A 22,811-nucleotide genomic window follows, 5' to 3' on the forward strand; every position below is an offset into this window, starting at 1 on the left:
GTGCTGCACGCACAGTTAAAGGGCTCCACAGCGCTTTCTGCCAAAGTGGTGGTGTAGAGGTAGCCAATTTTCCCATCAATGTTTTATGTAACCATTTTTTTTTTTTGAAAATCGATACTAAGAAGTGAAAGATCGATATTATATTGGGCAGCCGAATATCACGATATATCGCCAAAACGATTATTTCCCACACCCCTAATAACAGCGTGATTGGCTGTATGGAGAGCGGAGACGGAGGACACTCCTGAGTTTATTGAAGAAAACCTGCTCTCAACCAGGTTAGCTCTGGTGAGAATGTTACTATGGTGACTGAAACAGATGCTGAATAAAAAGTCAGATTTTCCCTGTTTTCAGTTTAAAAAACTTTGAGTTTTCAAACATCGCTAGACATTCTCATTGATCTAAACATTTAGCTCTGGCTCTAGGTTCAGGTCTGCTTACTTGATATCATGGAATCATCTCTTCCACTCTTTTATCCTCTTTTAGCAGATTGTCCTCCAGCCCTGTATTTAGCTCAATTTACCTTCTCATCAACTCTGACTTGCATCCCACAGCCTAAGCCTGCCATCACCTTGTTTTACCATGGGGATGGTGTATCCAGAATAATGTGTAGTGGGTCCTCAGGAGTGCTTTGCATGTAGGTCATTAAGCTCAGTTTTGGCCTTATTTGATCAGGCTGGCTTTGTCTACATATCTGCTCTGACCCCTGCATTGCTTATGGGAAACTTTAATCAAGATTGTATCTGTTTTTTTTTTTTTCTACAACTGGCTTCCTTTTTGTTCCTCAGATTAGGTGAATCATTAACCAAAGGTCTTACTGTTGACATATTATCACTCCTGGCTGTAGAAACCTGCACCTCCTCCAGCGTTAGCATTGTTCTCTTAGTTGCTTCTAATCATTTCCTAATCCATTGACTTTGAAGGAAATTAGTTGCAAGGAGTTTTGTTAGGAGCTCTCAGAGTAAAAGAAAACCCAAAAACATTACATTAATTAAAGCCTTACATTTATTAACTAATATTCCCAGTGGATGGTACTATGTTCTCCAGCATAACTCCTGGTCTGCATGCTACTTCTGTGGTGCTAATCTACCATTCTCTGAGACAGCCCCACCTGTGTCTGTGTACTCGTGACTGTAACCAAGGTTAAGGCTGTGGGAGAGATCAACGGACCAGACGACAACAAAGGGACTCTGTTCCACCTCCATTTCTCTCCGTTCTCCCTCTAAACTTTTCTTTCCTTCTGTTTTGTGTTCTCAACTTTATCTCTCATCTCTAAGCCTTCCTCCCACCCTCCTGCCGGGAAAACGGATCCTGTTTCCTTATTCTTCTGTGGATTCAGTTAATGCAGTCTTCCTTTACAGCGTGATCTAGAGCTGCATGCTTGTTCCTGTTTCCACACACACTCTGTCTCTGGTTATATGAGAGGGAATACATTTGCTGTCCTTCATTTTAGAGAGAGATTTGTTCACACAGTAACACTCAGATTTGTTTAAAACTAGCATTTGATGACAGCTGCTTTTACTAAACAAACAACAAAGCAGAGGTACAGGACTAGATGTTCATGATGTGTTGTTGTGGGTGTAGTAGCTGCATGTTTTTCACTGAAATCTTTGTTTGTTTGGCTGATAAGGAAAACAGTAGCCAGCGGACTGAGAAACAGCTTTTAACCATTAGAAATGAATATGGAAAAAACCCTTGCATTTAACAAAGAAGTTCTCATTTTTTTTCCCCTCAGTTTTTCTGAAAACCTTTTGAAGCCTATCAAGAAGTTTATGTCATTTCTTGTTTTCTCTATGTGCTCTAGATGCAGCACTGATATTTTTAAGCACCTTGAGGCCCATCTTTCTAAGCAAATCACAAGTCTGATGCAGATTAGTGACCAGGCCATTTTTAACCTGTGTGTCTTTTTGCTATTTGAATCATGTAAAAACATAAGAAACTAATAAAGATTTTCTCTAAACACAACACAAAAGTTAACTTCAAACCCAACACCCTTAGATAAAAACTGGTTCAAACCAAAGGACAGAAAACCCAGACTGAAGCTGAGCAGCCTTCTCTGTGTGGTCTAGTGCTGCTCAGACTCCTACATCAGGGAAACTAGATAACTCCATAACCCTGCTGCACGGTGAAGCACAGGACAGACAGTAGCTTGGGGGAAAAATCACCTATTTGATCACAGTTAGAGGACAAAGGACAGGCCTTTGACCATCATGATGTTCAGATCTTGGACAGAGATGGTTTGAAAGAGGTATGATGGAAGCCATCTTTATTAAAATGAGAAAAGCTATCCCTAAACATTGGGGGGGAAGAATGCTGTTCCAGTTCCTAAACTTGTATAACTTTGTCTTAAAACTCATTCTAAAAAAGTTAAACAAGAAGTTTCATCATGATTCAGATAGTCTATTAGTACACAGCTCACAACAAACAACAGACTCCAACATCTGAGTAAAATGATGGCTTGGTCACTGATTTACATCTGACTTGGAATGTGTTCAGGAGGATGAGCCTCCAGGTGCATTAAAACAGCGGCCAGAATTGACAAAGATTCCTGGATAGGTGCTGAAAGGCTTCCGGAAAAGCTGAACAAAAGTTTGATTTTGTTCTTTTTGTTTTAAATTCTGCTTGAATGTCACAGTTTTAGGAGATCAATTGACTTTTCTTGAGTATGAAGACAATTGAACCTACAAATACTGTATTTGTACTCACAGCCTTACCAGAACTTCCTGGTCGCACTCACCTTATAAAAGCTCATTTAGATGCTTCACATTTAGAACAGGTTTACTCTTAGGTTTTTTACCACACATGAAAAACTTTTTGGTCTATCATAGTATTTATAGTTACGTATCTGAAGCCTGAACCAGTGGAGGAATATTTGCTGTTTATTAAGATTTGTATTATTTCAAAACAAAAGCATTAGCTTCCTAATAAACATAGAAATTTACATCTAATGAGTGTTCTTTACCGTATGTTGGTCGGATTTTATGTCAATATATTTTTTATTTCTATTGTAGGCTTGACCTCAGAGGGGATTTACCGAAAAAGCGGCGTGAACTCCCGTGTGGCAGCTTTATGTGAAAGATTTCGCCAAGATGCTCGCAGTCTCCGTCTGAAGGAAGGAGAGCATCAAGTGGATGACGTTTCCAACACTCTCAAGCGCTTCTTCAGGGACTTGGAGGAGGGGCTATTTACAACTGAGAATGGCTCTAACTGGCTCGGTGCCACTGGTAGGTTTAACACAACTGTCTGAGTGAGGATAAAATGGTACCAAACAGCTCACATGGTGTTAGTTAATTAGGTTTTTTTTATGAACAGAAAAGAAACTTGAACAAAATTGTGATCTTTGTCTGACAACAGGATAGGAATTACAGCAACTAGAAGAAAAACATTGTTGAAAGGAAACCATGAGAAATCCTGTTCCTAGTTTGCCACATTCTTAAGGCAATGGTTTCCAAATGTTTTCAACTTTCGAACCAAACGTGATGATAAAATTCAATTCAATAAAAAAAAACTTTATTGATACCAAATGGAAATCAATTAATGTTAAAATGTTGAATAAAACATTAACAAAACATAATAATAATAGCATAATGTGAAGACCCTACTTGTTTTGATCTGTGGCAGCGAAGGAGATCAGCAGATTCTGTCTATAAAGGAAGGTTTTTGGCTTGGATGTAAAGCTGCTGTGTGGCAGTAAGTTAGCATGGCACATCAATCTCTACCTATATCTCTACTGCAAAACGTTGCAGTAGAAGCATTACTGTATATGGTTGGAGTGGTTTTATTTAGAAGGGAAATGGAAGCTGAACTAAGTTAAAGGGAAGACAGTATAACTGGGAAACTCTTGAGACAGGAGTTAGATGTCAACCTTCCAGCGAGACAACAGCTTTAATCCTACATCCAGAGATTCAATTCAATCCAGTTTATTTATATAACGCTAATTCACTGCACATGTCATCTCAAGACACTTTACAGAGACAATTCAACCAGATCATACAGTCAGATTATTTCAGTTTTCTATCTAAGGAAAACCAGCTGATTGCATTGACTTATTGAGTCGTAAGTAATCCCTCCCACCAAGCATATGCTGGAATGGTTTGGATTAAAGCATATTCAGATATTGGACGGCCCAGAATCAAATTCAGCTGAGCATACTGGCAAAAACTGAATTTCAAAGACACTCTTACTGGTTTGCCTGAACTGTGATTGTTTTTTATCTATTTTAACAGTGCAAAACTTGAGAAAAACCCAAAAGACTTACAACTGCATGTGCAGTTAAAGGGGATTTCATTAAGTCTAGAGTCAAAGAGGACTGAATAGAAATGTACACCGCACTTTTCTCTAGTGTTGCACTCAAGACCCGATTAACCAAGACCAAGGATTACAGAGACATATACCCCATTTACACTACCCTCTGAAAACCAATCTGTGCCAACCTTGAAATATTTTGATGGACCCATTGTAATTGAATGAAATTTCATGGAGCTTAAGGAAAAAAAGCAATTTTTATTTATTTATTTTTTTTTAATCGTTAAAGAAAAATCTGGAAACATTATTTGAATTTTTATCATATAAAATAAGATCAGATTTGATTTTGTGAAGCCATTTGCAAACCAGCCTTACCAGATGTCATTATTTAGTTCTTTCCTTTCTCTCCTTTTACTCTCTGTCTTCTATTCCAGCCATCCAGGATGAAAATGAGAAAATCTCTGAGTACAAGGTCCTGTTGGACAGACTTCCTCGCGTCAACAAGGCTACACTACAAGCCCTCATCAATCACCTCTACTGGTGAGAGGAGGTTAAACTGAAACTAAAGCTTTTATCGTCTTCTTCAGTGCTCTGATTTGTCGGTTCCTCTGTTTGCTTTTCAGCGTGCAGCGTTTTGCTGACTTAAATCAGATGAATCTCCACAACCTGGCCATAGTGTTTGGTCCCACTCTGTTCCAAACCGACGGGAAGGATTACACTGCAGGCCGAGCCATAGAGGACCTCATTCAGCACTACATACTCATATTTGAGGTCAGTCACTGATGACCAATACAAGCATAGGTTAGATCTGTAAGGCTGTCTGAGCTTTAAAATGTTAGATAAAGAGCATCTTTTGCTGAAATGATAGCAACAGGTATTTAGGGGTTTTCTTTCCACCTGTTCTGTGAATCTAAAATGTTTTCCTCTTCCTCATCTAGTATCTCAGTTTTACGCTTACTGCAGATTCTGGGTTATAGGAAAATAGATTTAACTCTCAGCAGAATGCCATCATACAGAGTTGGATTTGTGTGTGAATGACTGTGTTCCTCCCCGTTGTGCAGGTGGATGAGCAGCAGCTGAACAAGCAGCTGGAGGAGATCAAAGCCATCATCAAAATGCGGGAAAAACTCAACACCAAGTTTCCTGTGAGAAACGCTGATGTCTGTTTCCTTCTCACTGTTTTAGAACAGACTTCATGCTGTTTACTTGCCTGTCATGGTAGACTAATATATAGTTTAAAGTTTAATCTTGACCTGCTTCCTTATTGTTATATGGTGCTTCAGATGACTGAAGATTTTCAGCTTATTCCAAGAATTACACTTTATGAACTTTGATTACAGCCATACTTTCTAAACAGGGATCATTGTATGTTAGAAGTAAAATCCAAGCATTTTGCTTAAAGCATGTTAACGAGGGACCTCAGTAGTTTTATAAACAATGGCTGTAATTTTTGAATGGATAAAGCTGCATGTTATAATAAGCTGTTTAAAGGACGTTAAATTTACTTTAGGCACTTCTTTATTCCTGCATTTGCTCCACATTTAGACGGCATTATTAAACACTAATTTTGCATGCTGTGGAAATCGGTCCGACCTTCTCTGCATATTTTCCTGTTTTAGATACATCCTAGAACCGAAGGCGATGGCCACTTCATCTGCACCGTCTATCTGGAAGAGCTGAAAGCCACAGCAGAGCAGCACGTAAAGGTAAACTAGACTTTAAAATCTTCTTTTATGTTTTATTTTCCCATTTTTCTCTCTTCACTGCAAATACTAGCTATATTAATGAGAATTCATCTCCTTTTTTTGTGCTGATTCTGGATAAATTCTGGATTTTTGGTTGTTTTTGTTTTTTTTATCTCTCAGATTCCAGGTTCAATGACTGCAGCAGAGCTGGCGTATGAGGTTCTGGACCGGCGTAACATTCCAGTCAAGGAAAAGGATTACTGGAGCTGCTGGGAAGTCTGCGAAAAGGAAGAAATTGGTGAGACAACTGGAAAAGTGAAGTTAAAGAGGAGGAGGAAATACAATAACTTCCCTATTGTTCTGTGTTGTATTCTGTGTCTACATACATATATTCTGCGTGCATATGTGAGTTTGTGAGACCCTGCATTGACAGAAACAATTTAAAGAATGGAGGAAAGTTTAGTGAAAGTAATTTAAAAACGATTTTAAAATATCTGATTTTATATTTTCTTTTCTCCTGCCGCGTTTTTTCATATAACCAAAATCACAATGAACCTCATTTACAACAAATTTTATCTTTTGTTTTAAAAAATCTGGATTTAACTTAAATGCATTAGCTCCCTAATATTTTTCTTGTAGAGTCTCTCCTGGGATTCAGCTAAAAGCAAAGGAAGAAGCGCTCATAATCAATGACAGGTCCCAACAAAGACAGACTAAATAAATGCAGCACCAGTGATATATCTGTGCTGATAAATGTAAGTAAATGTAAATAATAAGCTATTAGTGTTGCCAGTATTCCTAATAATTAAGATCATAATTTTTGTTTATTGAGGGGGAAGTGGCGGGCTAGTGGTTAGGGCATAGAGCTTGGAATCCTGAGGTTCTGAGTTTGAGCCCCACTCCCCCAGACTGCCACTATGGGTCTCTGAGCAAGACCCTTAACCCCCACACTGCTCCCCGGGCGCCCCACAATGGCAGCCCACTGCTCCCCAACAAGATGGGTTAAATGCAGAGGTAAAATTCTCCAATGTGAGATCAATAAAGTTCAATTATTATTATTATTTATTTGATCTTTGATTTGATCAGGTTAAAACCTACCAGTGGAGCTGGAACCAAGGCTGTAGCTTGATTTTTATTGAACCTATACAAGATAAGGATCTGACTTTTGCAAGCTAAAAAAACAATAGGCCAATAAACATAAAAGGATGAAATAAAAGATAGACTAAATCAGCGAAACACCATTAAAGGCGCATGAAAAGCAAATGGTTCTAATTTGGATTTAACAGGATCAGAACAGTCCAAGCATGAAATGGTTAAGGTTTAAATAGTAAGTTCTGTGACCCAACAGCCATTTCTTTCCAAACTGCTTTGAGTTTTTAGCCTGAGAACCAGCAGTTTTATCTGCCTAAATAAAAGCTGTGTTGAATTAGCAGCGACGGATGAAACAAGCCACAGAAAAACAAAAACAACAGTAAATACTCTGTAAAGTACCCCTCACTCTATATAAGAAACAAACCCGTTTGAAAGAAAGAGCCTGCTCAGCAGTGTGGCTTTTTACTCAGAGTTGTTTATTTTGTTTTGTTGGCTTGGTATGTCAGACCGCCTGGGCCTCTGCCAGGGAATTTGTTGATGGGTGATCAAATGCCAGTAAAATGCCTGCTGATTTGACACAATTCCCAGAACAAGTCAAGAAACCAGTTTCTGATTCTCATCCTTCCTGTCTCTCATCCTTTCACAATAAAAGAAACCCCTTCATTGTTAATTTTTTCTGCTTCTTTAGAACGTCCCCTGCATTATCAGGAGCGGGTCTTACCCATCCTTCACTCTGTTGGCAATGAGTCTCTTCTACTCATCAAGAAGCAGCCTGCTATGGACGCCATGATCACCTATCTTGGTAAGCACAAGAAAAAATAAATAAACACCTTTCTCTCTGTAAATCTCCCATCGTTCTTCATGTATGATCATATTTCCCCTGTTTGCCCCTCTCAGGCACTAAAGTGGACGTATCCAAACATGGGATGATGAAATTCAGAGAGGAGCGAGCATTCCTGGGTTTGGGGCTGCCCACCGGAAATTTCCACGATCGATTTTTCATTCTCAACAGCACTTCTCTCAGAATGTACAAGGATGTTAGGGTAAGAGTTCCAGTAAAACATCAGATGAAATTTACCGTTGTCTAGAAGCCCATATTTTCTCTCGGCACATTCCTTCACATGCTAACGAGCTGTTCTGTTTTTTCTCATCAGAGTAACAAGCCAGAACGGGATTGGGGGGTGAAGAACTTGAAGATTTATTTGGGGATCAAGAAGAAGCTCCGTCCTCCTACATGGTAAACAAATGCACAATTACAAATTTAAAAAAATCTATTCACTGAACAAGAAAAAAAAACTAATTTACAGAAGCAAAGGAGATGGATCCCAGTTATGAATTACATTTTAAACTCCTCATGCCTTTAGTTATCCATAACCAACCTGGTGAAACCAGGTGTGAGTAGTTTTAATATCTCCAAAAAATAATAACTTCAAATATTTTTAGCCCTCAGTGTGGCTTCATTAAAACAAGACTAGGGTGGAGCTGTTCAGGTTTGCTTTGCATGAATAAATGATAAATATGTGGGAAAACAAGTTGATACACTGAGTGACACCGGTTGGTGTCTTGTTTTTTTTAGGGCGACATCATGAACTCTTTGGGTTTTTTTAAGAGTTTTTCAAAATGAAAATATAAGTACTTCTACCAGAAACACTGAAACCGGCATATTGTTAGTTTTTTAACAGGATAACAATCCCGAACATTACGTTAAAAAAGAAACAACCTTCCTCTGTAATCCCCTCAGTCTTAAATCTTCAACCAACCTGAGAAGTCAGTCGGACAGAGAAGAACTTTAGGAAGGAGCTTTGCTTCAGGTGATCTGGAGCCGAGGTGTCTAACTCCAGTTCTCAAAGGGCTAGGCCTCACTGCATCTAGAATATGCATTTCACTGATCCTCAAGGTTTAATGTTGGATGTCACTGATCTTTAGAGGTTATGATAACACTCAAAGATCCCTCTCTGCATGTCCAGAACTAGTATTTTAGGAGAATAGTGTTCATGTTTGGCAGAGGTGGTTCATCCTCTATAAAAAGGGGTTCAAGCAAAGTAATGATAATTAAACTTAGTCCCTTTTAATAATTCCTATTTTGGTAACCCAATAAAACATGTAAGTATTCAGATTCACCACAAGAGGGCAGCCTGAGTCTAAGTATAATATCTGAACATGGCTTTGCCTTCTTCTCACTCTCTGCTTCTAGTTGGGGTCTGACTGTTGTGTACGAGAGCAAGAAACAAGACAAGCCAGAGAGACAACAATGGTGAGTCCAAGTTCAGACCTCTGGAGCTACAATCCTGCTACTTTTAGATATACCTCTTCTCCAACACACCTGAATCTGATAAGTGTTTTCTTACCTGGCCTTTGCTAAGCTGATTGACTTGTTGAAGGAATTCAGATATTATATTCTCGAGGAATGGCAATCCCTGCTTCAGGATAAAAAAATAAAAAAATCCAACACAGCAGCAGCACCATTCATATGCTGATCATCTGCTGTTAGTTAGTTCTGCTGTTAGCTAGTTCTTGAACTTCAAACCTTTTCTATGTGCCAATGATCATAAGTCAGAGTTCACCATTTTGACAAACAACAAATTGATTGGTTGTCTTTAGATAAGTGAGATACTGGACTTTGGACTCAAGGCAAAAGATGGCAGACCTCAAAGAAAAACTTTGGAAGACCCTCTAAAAGAGAAAAAAAAACTGATCAAGCCAACTCTCAAAGAGTAATGTTTGGATCTCTGATCTCTCTTCCCTTCAACCGGAGGGTTGTCGGTTCAAGACCTGGCTCCATCTTTCAGTGTTGTGTCCTTGGGCAAGACACTTCACCTGCATTGCCAACTGATAGTGGTCAGAGGGACTGGTGGCGCCAGTTTACAGCAGCCTCGCTTCTGTCAGTGAGCCCCAGGGAAGCTGTGGCTACAATGTAGCTCACCACCATCAGTGTGTGAGTGTGTTTAAACGGGTGAATGACTGAATGTAGTGTAAAGCACTTTGCTCAAGTCCTCTGACTTGAGCAAAGTGCTGTAATAGTACAGGCCATTTAACATTTATAACCAAATTATGAGGAAAATATTTACCTTCCTGCATTAACAAAATATCCGGCATTATATTTTTTCTGTCAAAATAGAGAAATATGGAGTGTTTTAATCAAATACTGCTGCTACAGTAATTGTCTTATAAACAGTAATTTTGGAAACTGCTGTTGTTTTGTTTTTTTGTGTTTTTTGAGTGAAGGTAACCAGAAATTGGTGCAACACTGAGTTAACTATGTTCCTTGCAAGCCTTTGCTGTCTTGGTTTTCCTAAAGCATCCGCCTCTTTAAGTTGAGAAAGCTGTGGTATTTTCAGCCTTAGTGTCAGCTCCATGATATTCATGATATGCATGTAAACATGACAAACATCAGAGGAAGCTGGAGGCTTTCCTTTACTCAGAGAAAGCAGGTCAGATCCCTGCATGAGAGTTTGGAGAGGGAGGAATACGAAAGGTCGGCTCCACCTAGAGGGGAAACGCACCGTTATACCTACAACCATGGCTCTTCACAACGCTAATCCGCTGTATGTGTCTGTGGAGCAGTGTAATGTGTGTATTAGGCCCCCGTTTGCACTGGATTAAGAATGCACATTGACATTAGAATTAGCAGAACATGGAAGGTCTCTGTAGACTCTTGTGGGCTTTTGGATGCACATAGAAGACAGTGTGAAACATAAGTGCTAATAAGCCCATAAAAATACAAATTTACATAAAGAAACAACATGTGCAGGTTTGTATTTAAGAGGGCAGTAAGACTGTTTACCTTGAATTTTTAAAAATGGTTTTCAAAAGTGTAACAATCTAGCCAGGTTTGGGTAGTTTTAAAGATCTTGTATGGTGCAGGAGGATTTAGGAGGATAAAAATTGTTCATTAAAGCTGATCTGAGAGTATCTTTACTATGATGCTATTGATTTAACACAATGAACATATTAATAATGCCTGGAAGAATAGCCATGTAGAATTAGGTTTATTGTGATGGAGCTAGACAATAGAGTTTAAAAAGCAACAAGGAATAAAAACTCAGGTGGTTATATTTTTGTTATATTTATTTTGTTAGTATACTGTTCATATACTTTCATAATATTGCAACATATATAAAACATAAAAACAAATGAGTAAATGTTGAGATGAAGCTTAGGATTATATTGAACATTAATATTGGATGGAAATATTTTTCTTTTGTTTCTCCAGTGTTAAGGCCTGATGGTTATGCCTCTGCACAAACACCTTAGTTCTGCGTTTGTTTGCACGTCACACTGGGGCCCACGTTGTCAACAGCGGTAAACATCTTTGCAGATGTAATAGGAGCCCTGTCCCCGTCACGCTGGGGGACATATTATCGTTTTGTTACGCTCCATTGTCACTTCTCTTCCATCTAAAAACACACCTGAGAGGAGAACATCAAGACAGGCAGAGGGAAAGCATGAAGTGGATAGGGAGAACGTGGCACAGAGAATGATAACGCTGTATTTATTCCCCCTATCTGCTAAAATTCCACAATACTTCCAGTTTATCCTGTTTTCTGGCTTTATTGTTACAAAATATGCCTCGTCTCTGCGGCAGCTCTCATTTAGCTCCCAGTTGTTTACAGCTGACGACGTAGAACCATTGGCAGTAAATCGTGAAAGCAACAAACAAGTGAAAACTGTCTTAGCAGACATGAACTGTAGAAACGTTTGCTTCTCTTTTGATTCACAGTAACAAGCACTAATGAGCTCTATTAGGCATAATGATCCTAACAAGGCACAGAGAGCAAGTGTGAGTTTTTTTTTTTTTTTTTTTAGACTGTGTGTGGTATTCCTCACACTGCTGTTTAGTTTTATCTTCATCACTCAGTAGAAAGCTCTGGAATAATTGTTTTAGTCTGGATCTATGCTGCTCACAGTAATATCTGTATAAATAAAGCCGTTTATTCATCATCACGATGCAACCGATGACTCAGAGGGGAGCTGGACTCCAGCCGGAGTGGAATAAAACAAGCAAACATTATTATTTCTAAACCCAACACTTCGCTTAAATGCAAACGGGCAGAGATAAATAATAACAATCATGGTTGCTCGATGCTTTCTCCGGCTAATTGCCTTTCTCTCTCTGCGTTTACTCCATTGACGTCACGGCAGGACAATACAGGTGAAGGCATGACCAAATCGGTTAACATCTTTGACTAATGGCTGGTTTTCTTGTTTTGTTTTCCTAAATTTTCCTCCGTCTCGCAGAGCTTATCTGTTCCTCTTACGTGCACACACTCTCTGCCTCGGTGCCTGGCTCACCTTATCACTGTCCATTTATTTACAGGTATCTCTGCTGCGAAACCCAAACGGAAATGAGGGAGTGGTATGCCACATTTCTTAGTATTCAGGTGCGTTTTCTCTCTCAAGCAAGTTTACACATATTGGTCCTGGCAACCCATGTTAAAGCTGTCTTAATAAATCAACTCTGAAATGTGTTTTTCTTTTATTGCTGTACCATGGTATCCATTAAAAAAATAGACCAAGAGTTTAATTTCAGTACATTTATTCAGTGGGTTAATATATATCTAGTTTTACTACCGTAATTAAAAACTCTAATTGCAGCATTGTTTTTAGCTGGCAAAGTTGGTCACGGTATCTTATGTTTAATTAGTTAAGAGGTATAAATACGACGACACAGAGGCCTGCTTTAGCAGCTGGGCTGAACAAGGAGCGATTTTTATCTGCCCGCTACACAGAGAGCAGCATAAGGGAGGTAAAAATGTCTCCACTGTTGGTGTACTGCAGCAAAGAGGGGCAACTTGAGGTCACCAGGTCCTTAGAGCTTCCATTAGAGGCTACATCATGCTAAATAGGTGTTTGGGAGGCCTGTCAGGGAGAAACAAAAAATAATTTTTTTTGCTAGTATCTTAAATGTAAAATGTCCCCTACCTCTACTGGATCTGTTTGCTTTCGTCAGTGGAAAATAAGACTTAGTCTCTGTACATTCATACCCATGGAGCAGTGGGTATTATTTGTCCCACAGTTAGAAGGTTATTGGTGTGATTCCAGCTGTGATTCAGTATGAGTATGTACTGTAGGTGAAGGTTAGAGTGCATTGGATGGTCAATGTCACTTAAATTGTGTAATTAATTCAGTCCATTTAAAATTTGTCAATTAAAATATATCAGTTGAATTAAGTTTATTTATAAAGCACCAATTCACAACACATGTCATCTCAAGGCACTTTAATGAGATTTTTCAACCAGATCATACAGTCAGACCGTTTCAAAGTTTTCTACCTAAGGAAAACCAGCTGATGATGCATCAACTTACTGACTCAAATGCAATCTGTCACACCAAGCATAGCGACAGTGGAGAGGAAAAACTCCCTTTTAACAGGAAGAAACCTCCAGCAGAACCAGGCTTAGTGTGAGCGGCCATCTGCCGAGGCCGACTGGGGTTCAAGGAGACAGAAGCAGACATACAGAAAGAAGCAGAGATACAAAAAGCAACTGTAAACCTGCTCCACAGGCGGCCCTGTCCAGGAAACACACAGCCAGGCAGACAAGCTCCAGGATGGTGTCACAGCCAAACAGGAAGAGAGCAGATGAAGCTACTATGACATAAAGAAGAGTGAACATAACATTAGGGAACATACAGCAGAGTGGGAGAATAGAGCTAGAAAGAAGCAGAATGATGAAAATGGCTCTCTATGTCCTCCAGCATTCTAAGCCTATAGCAGCATAACTATAGAGATAGCTCAGAATAACCTTAGCCACTCTAAACTATAAGCTTCAAAAGTTTAAGTTTTAAGCCTACCCTTAAAAGTAAGCAGGATGTCTGCTTCACAGACTGACTCTGGTAGGTAGCTCCTTAGGAGAGGAGCCTGAAAACTATAAGATCTGCCTCCCATTCTTATTTTAATATTATTAGAGCAGAAAGATTTGATGGATTATCCAAAAAATGAAAATAGTCCTAACTGAAAGTTTCAACAGGCTATGAACCACCAATTTATTGATCTTTATTTTTGTTTCATAACACAGATTTCAATTCCCCCACTGACTAAATGTGCAGTTTGTGTTTGTTTTATGCTTACATGTCTTAACACTGGTTGCTTATGAATATGAAAGCTTCTGTACAGAAACACTTGTTGCAGTGATTTAATGGGTATTTTTCAGCTGGTCTCAGCAGGACGGTTTCAATGACCCGACTGATGACTATGATTCAAGGTTTCTTTGACTATTCTGTCTTGATTGTCTCCACCTCTCCATCCTAATTTCAGTACGAAGGCAACCTGTGGCCCCAGGATGGACTCCAGCAGAGCCGGGTGAGCCGCGTGCTGCCGGACACGCGTCATGGTAACGTGTCACTGATCCCATTGCGTGGCAGTGAGAATGAGATGCGGAACAGCGTAGCAGCTTTCAGCCAAGACGCGCTTGCTGTGAGTCAATCTGCCAATCACTGGGGCTAATCTTGGACCAACCAGGCGGCTCGATCAGGAGCTGTCAGCTAATCAGGCATATTCATGCTGAACAGGTGGCCTTGAACCTCGATGCTGATATAGTACAGTAGAACTTACAAAGTTCAAGGAGAACAGATTTATTCGTTAAAAAAATATATTTTATGTCTCCTAAAAACATTTTATTTAAAGGGAGAAATGGAGGTAAAGGTCACACCTGTGCAGGATTGATATCCTCTGATCCGTGATTTGACCATGATCTAGAAGTATTTTTCAACAGGATCTGGGTTCTTTAACTGTTGGATTTATGAGCCCGATTTAAAATCTCATTTATATCCGGGACTGAAAACGTTTAAGAACTCAGACATTTTGAGGAAGACACAGCAGCATCTTCACATTGCGGTTATGATCGGTTTCACAGAAAGTTGAGGAAACAGACCTAAAGACAGAGTAGGTCTGCTTAATCATTGCCGAAACCCAGAAGAAAAAGAAATAAAATATGCATGCTTGCATCCTAAAAAATTTTGACAGAGGGTTTGTTTGGCTCAGCTTCAAGCTCACCATTAAGTCAGCCTCTCCATCTGTTTTCTCAGTTTTTCATGAAACCTTTCAGGGCAGCAATCCAAATCCTTCCGCTCTGCTGCGACAGACAAACGTCCACAATCTGAAGCTGCTGCCGTCTCCTCCTGCTGTTTCAGCTGTCACACTCTGCTCATTAGCTAGCTGCATCCTGCAGTGGCACAGGGATCCATGCCACCACTGCTAGAACTTCCACTAACATGAACACAAATCCAAGGTGGCGGTTCTGTTTCTTGTCACCTTCCAGGTGTTTCCTATTGATTTTGCTCTGTATCCAGGCATCAACAGCAAAGGTTTGTGTATAGGACTGTATGAGGAAGAGTGATAATTCAGGGGACCGGAGTGGAATCAACTTAAGAGCAGGAGAAATATGATCCGAAAAAGTGTCAAATGTTTAGTCTGATTTCATGATGTTATGATTCACTGACTGTATCTATCGGTGTCTGTGTCCAATTTGAACCTGTGCTCTTCTTCCTCTTTCTTTCTCCAGCTGATCCAGTGTTGTATTTCCCTTTGTGTTTAAAAAAAACACCTTACTGTTTGTGTTTCAGCTCCTTAGAGATGTGCGATAGCGCTCACAGCAATGGCAACAGCAAGGTAACTTTCCCATTCACTGTGAAAACTGTGGGCTTCATACAGAACATGATTGTTTGACATTTATCAGCTTCAGTGCCCTATAAGGAAATCCACATCAACTGAACTATTAGGAGCTAAATATAAAGATGGGAAATCTTCTAGGCCTCTCCCAGCATCTCCCGGATAGAGCTGCAAATATTATATAAATATATAATTTCCAACAGCTTTGATAGTATTGAAAGATTATTTTTAGCAGGTACTCCAGCCTCAGTCAGAGCTTCAGTTTTACGTTCCTGCCACAGATTTTCAGTTGTACTTTGACTAGGCCGTTTTAGTGCATGGACATGGTATGATGTAAGGCAAGGCAAGACAAGTGAAATGGACGTACAGAGAAGGTAAAACCCCATCGGCACCTCCTTTCTCTGCAAATGTCACAATTCTAAACTTCCACCATAAAACAGGCGAATCCAAACGAAGCCCCGAGCTGACGTCAACTTGAGGATGTTGCCTTATTTGGTTGTGGCCTGTACTTTTGTCATGCCCCAAAATTTAAATACAGACCAACCCACTGGTTCACGGGCCAAGGTTGGCAGGGTGGATATGAAGTGTCGGCTGCTGTGCTGCTGACTGGGCGGGACCTCAGCAGAGAGCCATGAGCCGCCCGTCATCAGCTGGAGGCGGCAGGCGGGGGGAAGAACGGGGCCGCCAGGCTACAGTCACTGTGTCGGGTTCAGTCACTCCGTACCCCGCTGGCATACTGCCCCCGTCCGCCGGGGGTTCCCGGACCAGCCCCGAAGCTGATTGCTCGGTTTGAATGCCCTGTGCGTTTCGACTACGTCCTGCACTGTCGACCAAAATCCCGGACGATTTTTTTAGGAATGAAAAGTAGGACATGTCCGGGAAAAAGAGGACGTCTGGTCACCATACCATATAAACAATGTTGATGTTTCAGTGAGTGACTGCTTGTTGCTATGATGCGTCTTTGCTCAGCAGCTTCGCTCGTTGTAAACCAACCAATCAGCGCACAGTTCATCTAAATATTCATGAGCATACCATAAAAGGAAGAAAACCTGTCTTTTTATTCTGAGGCTTATAACCAGGCTTGCATTAGGGCTCATAAAACAGCTAATATGCCATTTTCAGCCCAACCAATGTTACACACCCTATTCAGAAACCTTAAATACCAACGCCAAATACCCTATAGAATCATTCTATGACCCCTTTAAACTAAAGATACCTCAGTTAATGACTTCAACTGTCAAAAGCAGCTCTAAACAAATGGGTTTTTAACTTTTACTTAAAAGAATTGAGGTTTTCAGCACTTTTACAGTCTTATAGGAGTTTGTGCAAGATACTATGAACATAGGAACTAAATGCTGCTTCTCTATGTTGGGTCTTAGTTATGGGTGTACTAATTTGTAGACTACTTTAACCCATCTGTAAATTTCATATATCCTTGCTGGAAGGGGAACCTTCCCCACAGTCCTAATTCAGGTTTAGCCTGAATTTAACTCCATCCATCTTTTCCATCAATTTGGAGTATCTGCAACTGCAATATTTCACCTACTAGATCGTGAATTATTGGTGAAGGTCAACCTTCCTCCACATCTTGTACTTGCATAGTTTTAAAACCAGATTTGTTATATTCAGTATAAATTTAAACAATTTTCTCTTTTTTTGAAATTCTCCCACTATGGTCAGATTTCTAGATTACTAACTATTTAAATTTTTACTGTTCGTTAATTCTTACACTGTGGTGTGGATCTTCCAGCTCATTCATAGTTCAGTTATTGTCTGCTTATTAGTCTAATCCTCTACATGCGTACGTAGTTTATGTGGACGGCCATGTTTTGGTAGGTCAGTTGTTGCTCCATACTGGTTGGAACATTTAGACCCTGGTTTTATATACTGAAATGAAATAGAGCAGCAGTTTGCTATGAAGGGGATTTTTAAGGGAGGGGAATCAGAATAGAGAGGGCAGAGTAAAAATGTTCCACGTTTTTGTTTTTTTATAATACATTAATAATTAAATTTTGTGTTATTTTACTTCCATCTCCTCATCAAACAGGACTTTGTTTGCCTGTCATGAAGAGGGGGATAAGTTACCCAAAAATTGTACTTTAGTAAGAGGAGTTCTACTTCATCATATTATTACTAAAAAGTAAAAAATTTGCCTTAAAAAACACTCAAATGTAAAAAAGTATTTGGTATCGAGTAACTGACCCTCTAAATACCCATCATAAAGAAAAAAAAAATCTTATTTTATTAAAGTTGAACAAAATATAAAATCATATGCAAATTCTGGTGTTTCAAAAAATAAGTTTACGCAATATGAAATTTGGGTGGAGCGAACAATGTGTTATAAATCAATGAGTTTGAAATGATAAAACTTATAAAATCAATAGTTTCAGTATGTACTGTAAGAAGGTTAAATCATAGTATATTTTTAAATGTGTTTAATAAATGATGGTTTAAAAAAGTTTAAACAAAGCGGTTGTCTCATCCCATTCTTAAATCAGGCTTTGAATTTATATCTGTTCTTTAGGATAAAGTCTGAAAAAACACAGATCCTCATTCCTCACTTTAAACTGGAGGATCTGTGTTGATCTAGCTTCTTGACCGCAGCTTATTGAGTCCACCTCATGAGCGGCCTCATATCTGGTTGCCATGGCTGCCAGACGTCAGCGGTCTGCACGGAGAATTTTAAGCTTGACCTCCTGAGACACTTAATAAAATACAGCAAAACTGATTTAGCCTCAGGGAGATGGGGCTGCATGCGTGGACGACCCTTTACTGATGTGTGTGACAGGATGGGTTTCAGATCAAATGTGATGCTCGGTGTCTGACGTGATGGATGTTTGTCGTTTAGGAAGGAGAAGCTCAACGGATGGCCTCTGAATATTCGAGGAACTTCTACGCCTTGCGGTGGTGTGAGCAGAGCAATGGACACTCCCGGAGCACGGACTCCTCATTTTAAATGTGAACTTGCATCTCCACCCGGCAGGACAGAGAAGAAAAACAATAAAACAAAGGCAGGATACTGTGAGAAACCTGTCCTGGACCACTTTCCATTAACTGATGAATATTACTGGATGGATGGGTGGATGGAGTGATGGCATTAAAAAGAAAGTCAGGAATAAACCACACAGGCTTCACAAGCTGTTTCCAGCTTGCAGCAGGTCCCCATTGTTCACTGGAGTCACAAACAGACACTGCAAAAATTGCACAAACTTTATCCCTGTGGTGCATTTGCTCCAGATTTATCGTCGGCACAGAAACTAGGTGCCTAAAAGTATTTTTTTACTAAAGGTTTAAAAGTTTTGTAGCAGACTTTGTTTTTTTTTTTAAATTCATTTTAAATATGATGACTTTGGAAATCAGCTATTTAATTGCATAGCAGGGAGCTGAGCAGCTGCCCTAATGGGAGGCTGAGATCAGAGGAGGTTTATATCTGATTTCTGCTGGACTGAGACTCAGACACGCCTGATGATGGACCAACATCTGCATCTCTGCTAGAAACTCCCACAGCAGCTTCATCAAATGTGTCGTTTGTGTTGAATTGGGCCCAGTCTGATGGTTTGTAACATATTAGCTTAGGAATGCTGAGGTAAGTCCATCCTTAACTAAAAAGAAAAAGAACCATTTTCTACAATAATGATAAAGTTTTTATAGCTCCAAATTTGGTAAACCATAAAAATATTAAAGAAGTGCCTAATTTGTTGTTGATTTTGTGATTCAGATAACCCTTGAGCACCTTAAAAAGGTTCTTTTTTCTTCTAAGCGTATTTACTTATTTAAACCAGAAGTGATGTTGTATATTTGTCTCGGCTGTCTTATTCCTCTTTGTCGTTTTTTTTCTTATTGGTTGTGTTGCATTGATGAGTCGTTTCTCATTAACCTGCAGTATATCCGAGGGTTTAAATCACAAATTTATTGCTCTTAATTTAACAAATGTCTTTGTCAACAATGACAGTGAAAGTGTTTTTATTGTTTGTGGCAAACATGTAAACTGTTAAGCTCATGAAACTAATTAAAATGCACTGCAGTGTCTTATTTAATACTCCAGGGTTTGGATTATTTTTGTCGAAAGGATTTATTTCCTTGTTTTCTTAGTGCCACCTGTATGTTTACCTTCGTTTAAAGATTGATTTCTTTTGGCAGCAGAAGACACTAGATGCTGCTCTGTCAGTCGGGTTTGTTCAGCTTCATTGTTATTATTTCTAACTAAAATGTTAGAAAAAAATCCTTTCATCTGGAAGTTTCTCAGAGTTCAAAATGTAAGATTTTTTTTTTAACATCCACTATAGTTAACAATTTATTTGTACAATATCGTGTTTTCCAGCAACTTATTAAATGTACAATAAAACATCTTACTGGAGATGTTTCCGTGTAGCAGAAGGAATCTGATAAGGTAAATCCAAGGAAAGTAATAATAATGTTCAATAAATCTGTGAGCTCCTTTCTGATTCATAGATTAATAATTGGATAATGAAAGGTGCTTAATAGATTTTCTTTTTCCAATAGAGGTAAAGCTTAAAGAATCACAATTAACTCCTTGATGAAGCATATTTAGGTTTTCACCCTAAATGCAAAATGCACATACTGTATATTCATCTGAATAAATGTACTCGGTTTAAATCTTTTATTTATTTGTTTGTATTTACTCTGTGCTGGATTCTGCTCCTGCAGTGAAAGATGAGTGTAGGGTGTTTTTTTGTGTGTTTTTTTGCACATCTTTAGCAGAAGTCTGAATACTGTTCTGTCAGTTATTAGAAGCTTTTATAGTTTGTTTATTTTGAACTTTGGACTCTTTATCCACTTTGATCCTTTTTGTTTGGATCCATTTTTTTGTCGTTTTCACTTTCACCTATTGTTCATGATAAACAGAAGGAGATCCAGGAAATAAATGGCTGTAACTAGCTTCCTCTGGAGGCTGACATGACTCAGCCTTAGAGATTGGATGAGGAGCTGTCATCTCAGTAGAGCCACCAAAGTAGTTTTGGCATCTGCTTGGGAAGCCCTCTCGGAGAAGAATCAAAGCATGTTTCTCTGGAGATGGATACATGCCTTTCACTCCTGGACCTGTTGCCCTGAGACCTGATATATCAGATCATTGGAAGATGACAGACTGACTGATGCATCCCAAAGTAGCAGGACTCTAACCCTCCAGGACTGAGGTTTGAGCTGAGTGGAGAAAGAAGAGGATTGTTGCTGCAAGGAGATAGAAGGTAGTGGTTTTAAAATGTTTTACAGAAGGTACACTATTATATTGTACATTACCAGTGTTTTAAAGGTATGCTGTTAAGTCATTAGTGTGATAACTGTTTTATAGCGAGGTCCAAACACCTTCAACCTAGTAGCATGACTAAACTAAGGTACGCGGTCATCCAGTCAACGCTTGATTTCTTTCTGAACAGTCATATTAGTCACAATGCTGCCGTTATTCTTCAGCCTCCTGGTCTTTGCCTTTTCTGTAAAAAAGTGAATACCTGACATGTCTTTGCCAGGCATTGTCTTCAACCCTCCTGTCATTAAGAATTTGCTTTTACATTTTATTGTGTGCATGAATTGTTTTTTTATAATAATTTAAATCAAACCTGAATTAATATTAGACACCTTATTTTGTTTTTGTTTTTTTTGTATTGAACAGTTCCCTTGTTTAAATGGACAACCCGACCAACTGTAGAAGCTTTACCTACTTTAAGGGTTGGTGCCTTCTAACTGTGGCGTGGCTGTTTGTAATCCTGTTCTTTTCCCCTATCCTTTTTGAGATTAATACACAGGGAAACACACACACAAGCTGTGAAAAGACGAGCTGGACCTCAACTCTTTCACTACTTTGCGTGTGTACTAAACAAACAGAGAATGAAACTTCTGAAAAGCCTGCAGGTTTCATGACAATGTCACGCCAAAGCACTAAAATAGAAGCCTATAGATGCGCCCTGTAGAAGAACGTCAGCTCTGTCACTGTGCAATGGGCTACAGCGATCAGTTCAGGCCCTCAGGAAGGCTTCTGAATGTGTGTGATTGTGCTCCACCAGCTCTTCCTTCATTCTTTTAAGCAGAACTGACACATCAGGGTCAGTGTTTACCTCCAGACACCCACCGGAGATGCCTGCGAGGGACTTGCACACATGAGATCTTCATTAAACTGTTCACAGGCCTTCTCAGGAAACCTATTTAGAGGGGTTGGGGGTGTAAAAACACATGCACATACCCACTGCTGAGTGGCCTTTACTACATAGGTCATGGCAGCGGTTGCGTAAGACTCACGGGGAATGGAAACAGAGGGAGAGAGGGGTCAAACGTGTGAGAGGGAGATAAAGTAAAAAGTTGGAAAAGAGCTTCAGGGGGTGGCCTGAGTGGTGTTGAGGTGTATCATCCAACCTGCCTGGACCCTGTAGCCCACCTGACATCTTCCCCCAAGTATAAAAATGTAAATGATCTCTGGGAAAAATGTCCTGCTAACTCCAAAAATACACAAATGACTAGAAGGACAGCAGAGACACCTGGAAGTACCACTGTGTGAGGGACAGTGCACCAAGGAGGGGACCAGCAAAGGACACCTAATTGGGGTTTGTCTGCATGCTGCTCTGCTTTCACACTCAATGAATCCACATTTAGAAAGGTCAGGATGGGTTTAATCCATGCCCAAAGATGTGATACCATTCTTCAAATGTCTGGTGCACAGCTAGAGTTTGGTTTAAAAATATTCAACCAATGGTATTGCTGTTTGATATCAGACAGATCCAATACCTATTCTCTAATAGAGTACATTTAGGTTTGCCTCTATACATGTACATTTTAGCACATTAGAATGTCATTGGAAAGGACATATAAAGAAAAAAGGCCAATTTTTTTATTTTTTTAGATTTTTGACACCAGCTGATTAAAAACCTAAAATGTTGTTTCTAAAGTCTTAAAATATAACAAAGTCCAATAGAAAATATTTTAGATTTATGAATCTGTTAAATAAACTGAACTGATATGAAGAACCTTTCCAGTCATGCCAACCACGAAAAGCAAGTTACACTAAATCCACATTTCGTCCAATCACACAGGTTGGTAGCCAATTATCCTGTCCAGGGTCACATCCACATGTGACCTGAGGAAACCAACAAATCCACAAACTTTTGTTTGCAACAGAGCTACCTATGAAGTACTGTGTGCTAGTTGGTCGGACCTCCCGTTGTTTAAACAAC

At 39.5% G+C, this 22,811-nt stretch overlaps 1 protein-coding gene across 1 annotated transcript in view; it reads left to right on the plus strand.

Moving 5' to 3' along the window:
• The window catches only part of arap1 (ArfGAP with RhoGAP domain, ankyrin repeat and PH domain 1), an 82,124-nt gene extending 61,919 nt beyond the window's left edge, over positions 1 to 20,205 (plus strand). The window contains exons 21-34 of the mRNA XM_015386180.1: positions 3,012 to 3,224; positions 4,680 to 4,785; positions 4,869 to 5,016; positions 5,307 to 5,390; positions 5,865 to 5,951; positions 6,111 to 6,228; positions 7,711 to 7,824; positions 7,920 to 8,065; positions 8,177 to 8,259; positions 9,217 to 9,276; positions 12,340 to 12,403; positions 14,278 to 14,436; positions 15,585 to 15,630; positions 18,479 to 20,205. Coding sequence (XP_015241666.1) covers positions 3,012 to 3,224; positions 4,680 to 4,785; positions 4,869 to 5,016; positions 5,307 to 5,390; positions 5,865 to 5,951; positions 6,111 to 6,228; positions 7,711 to 7,824; positions 7,920 to 8,065; positions 8,177 to 8,259; positions 9,217 to 9,276; positions 12,340 to 12,403; positions 14,278 to 14,436; positions 15,585 to 15,605 — 1,403 coding nt within the window. The 3' untranslated portion in view covers positions 15,606 to 15,630; positions 18,479 to 20,205. The remainder of the gene's footprint in view (positions 1 to 3,011; positions 3,225 to 4,679; positions 4,786 to 4,868; positions 5,017 to 5,306; positions 5,391 to 5,864; positions 5,952 to 6,110; positions 6,229 to 7,710; positions 7,825 to 7,919; positions 8,066 to 8,176; positions 8,260 to 9,216; positions 9,277 to 12,339; positions 12,404 to 14,277; positions 14,437 to 15,584; positions 15,631 to 18,478) is intronic.
• The last annotated feature ends 2,606 nt before the right edge of the window (positions 20,206 to 22,811 follow it).

The sequence above is a fragment of the Cyprinodon variegatus genome, unplaced genomic scaffold (assembly GCF_000732505.1).
Source record: "Cyprinodon variegatus isolate N-32 unplaced genomic scaffold, C_variegatus-1.0 Scaffold358, whole genome shotgun sequence".
Taxonomy (NCBI): Eukaryota; Metazoa; Chordata; class Actinopteri; order Cyprinodontiformes; family Cyprinodontidae; genus Cyprinodon; species Cyprinodon variegatus.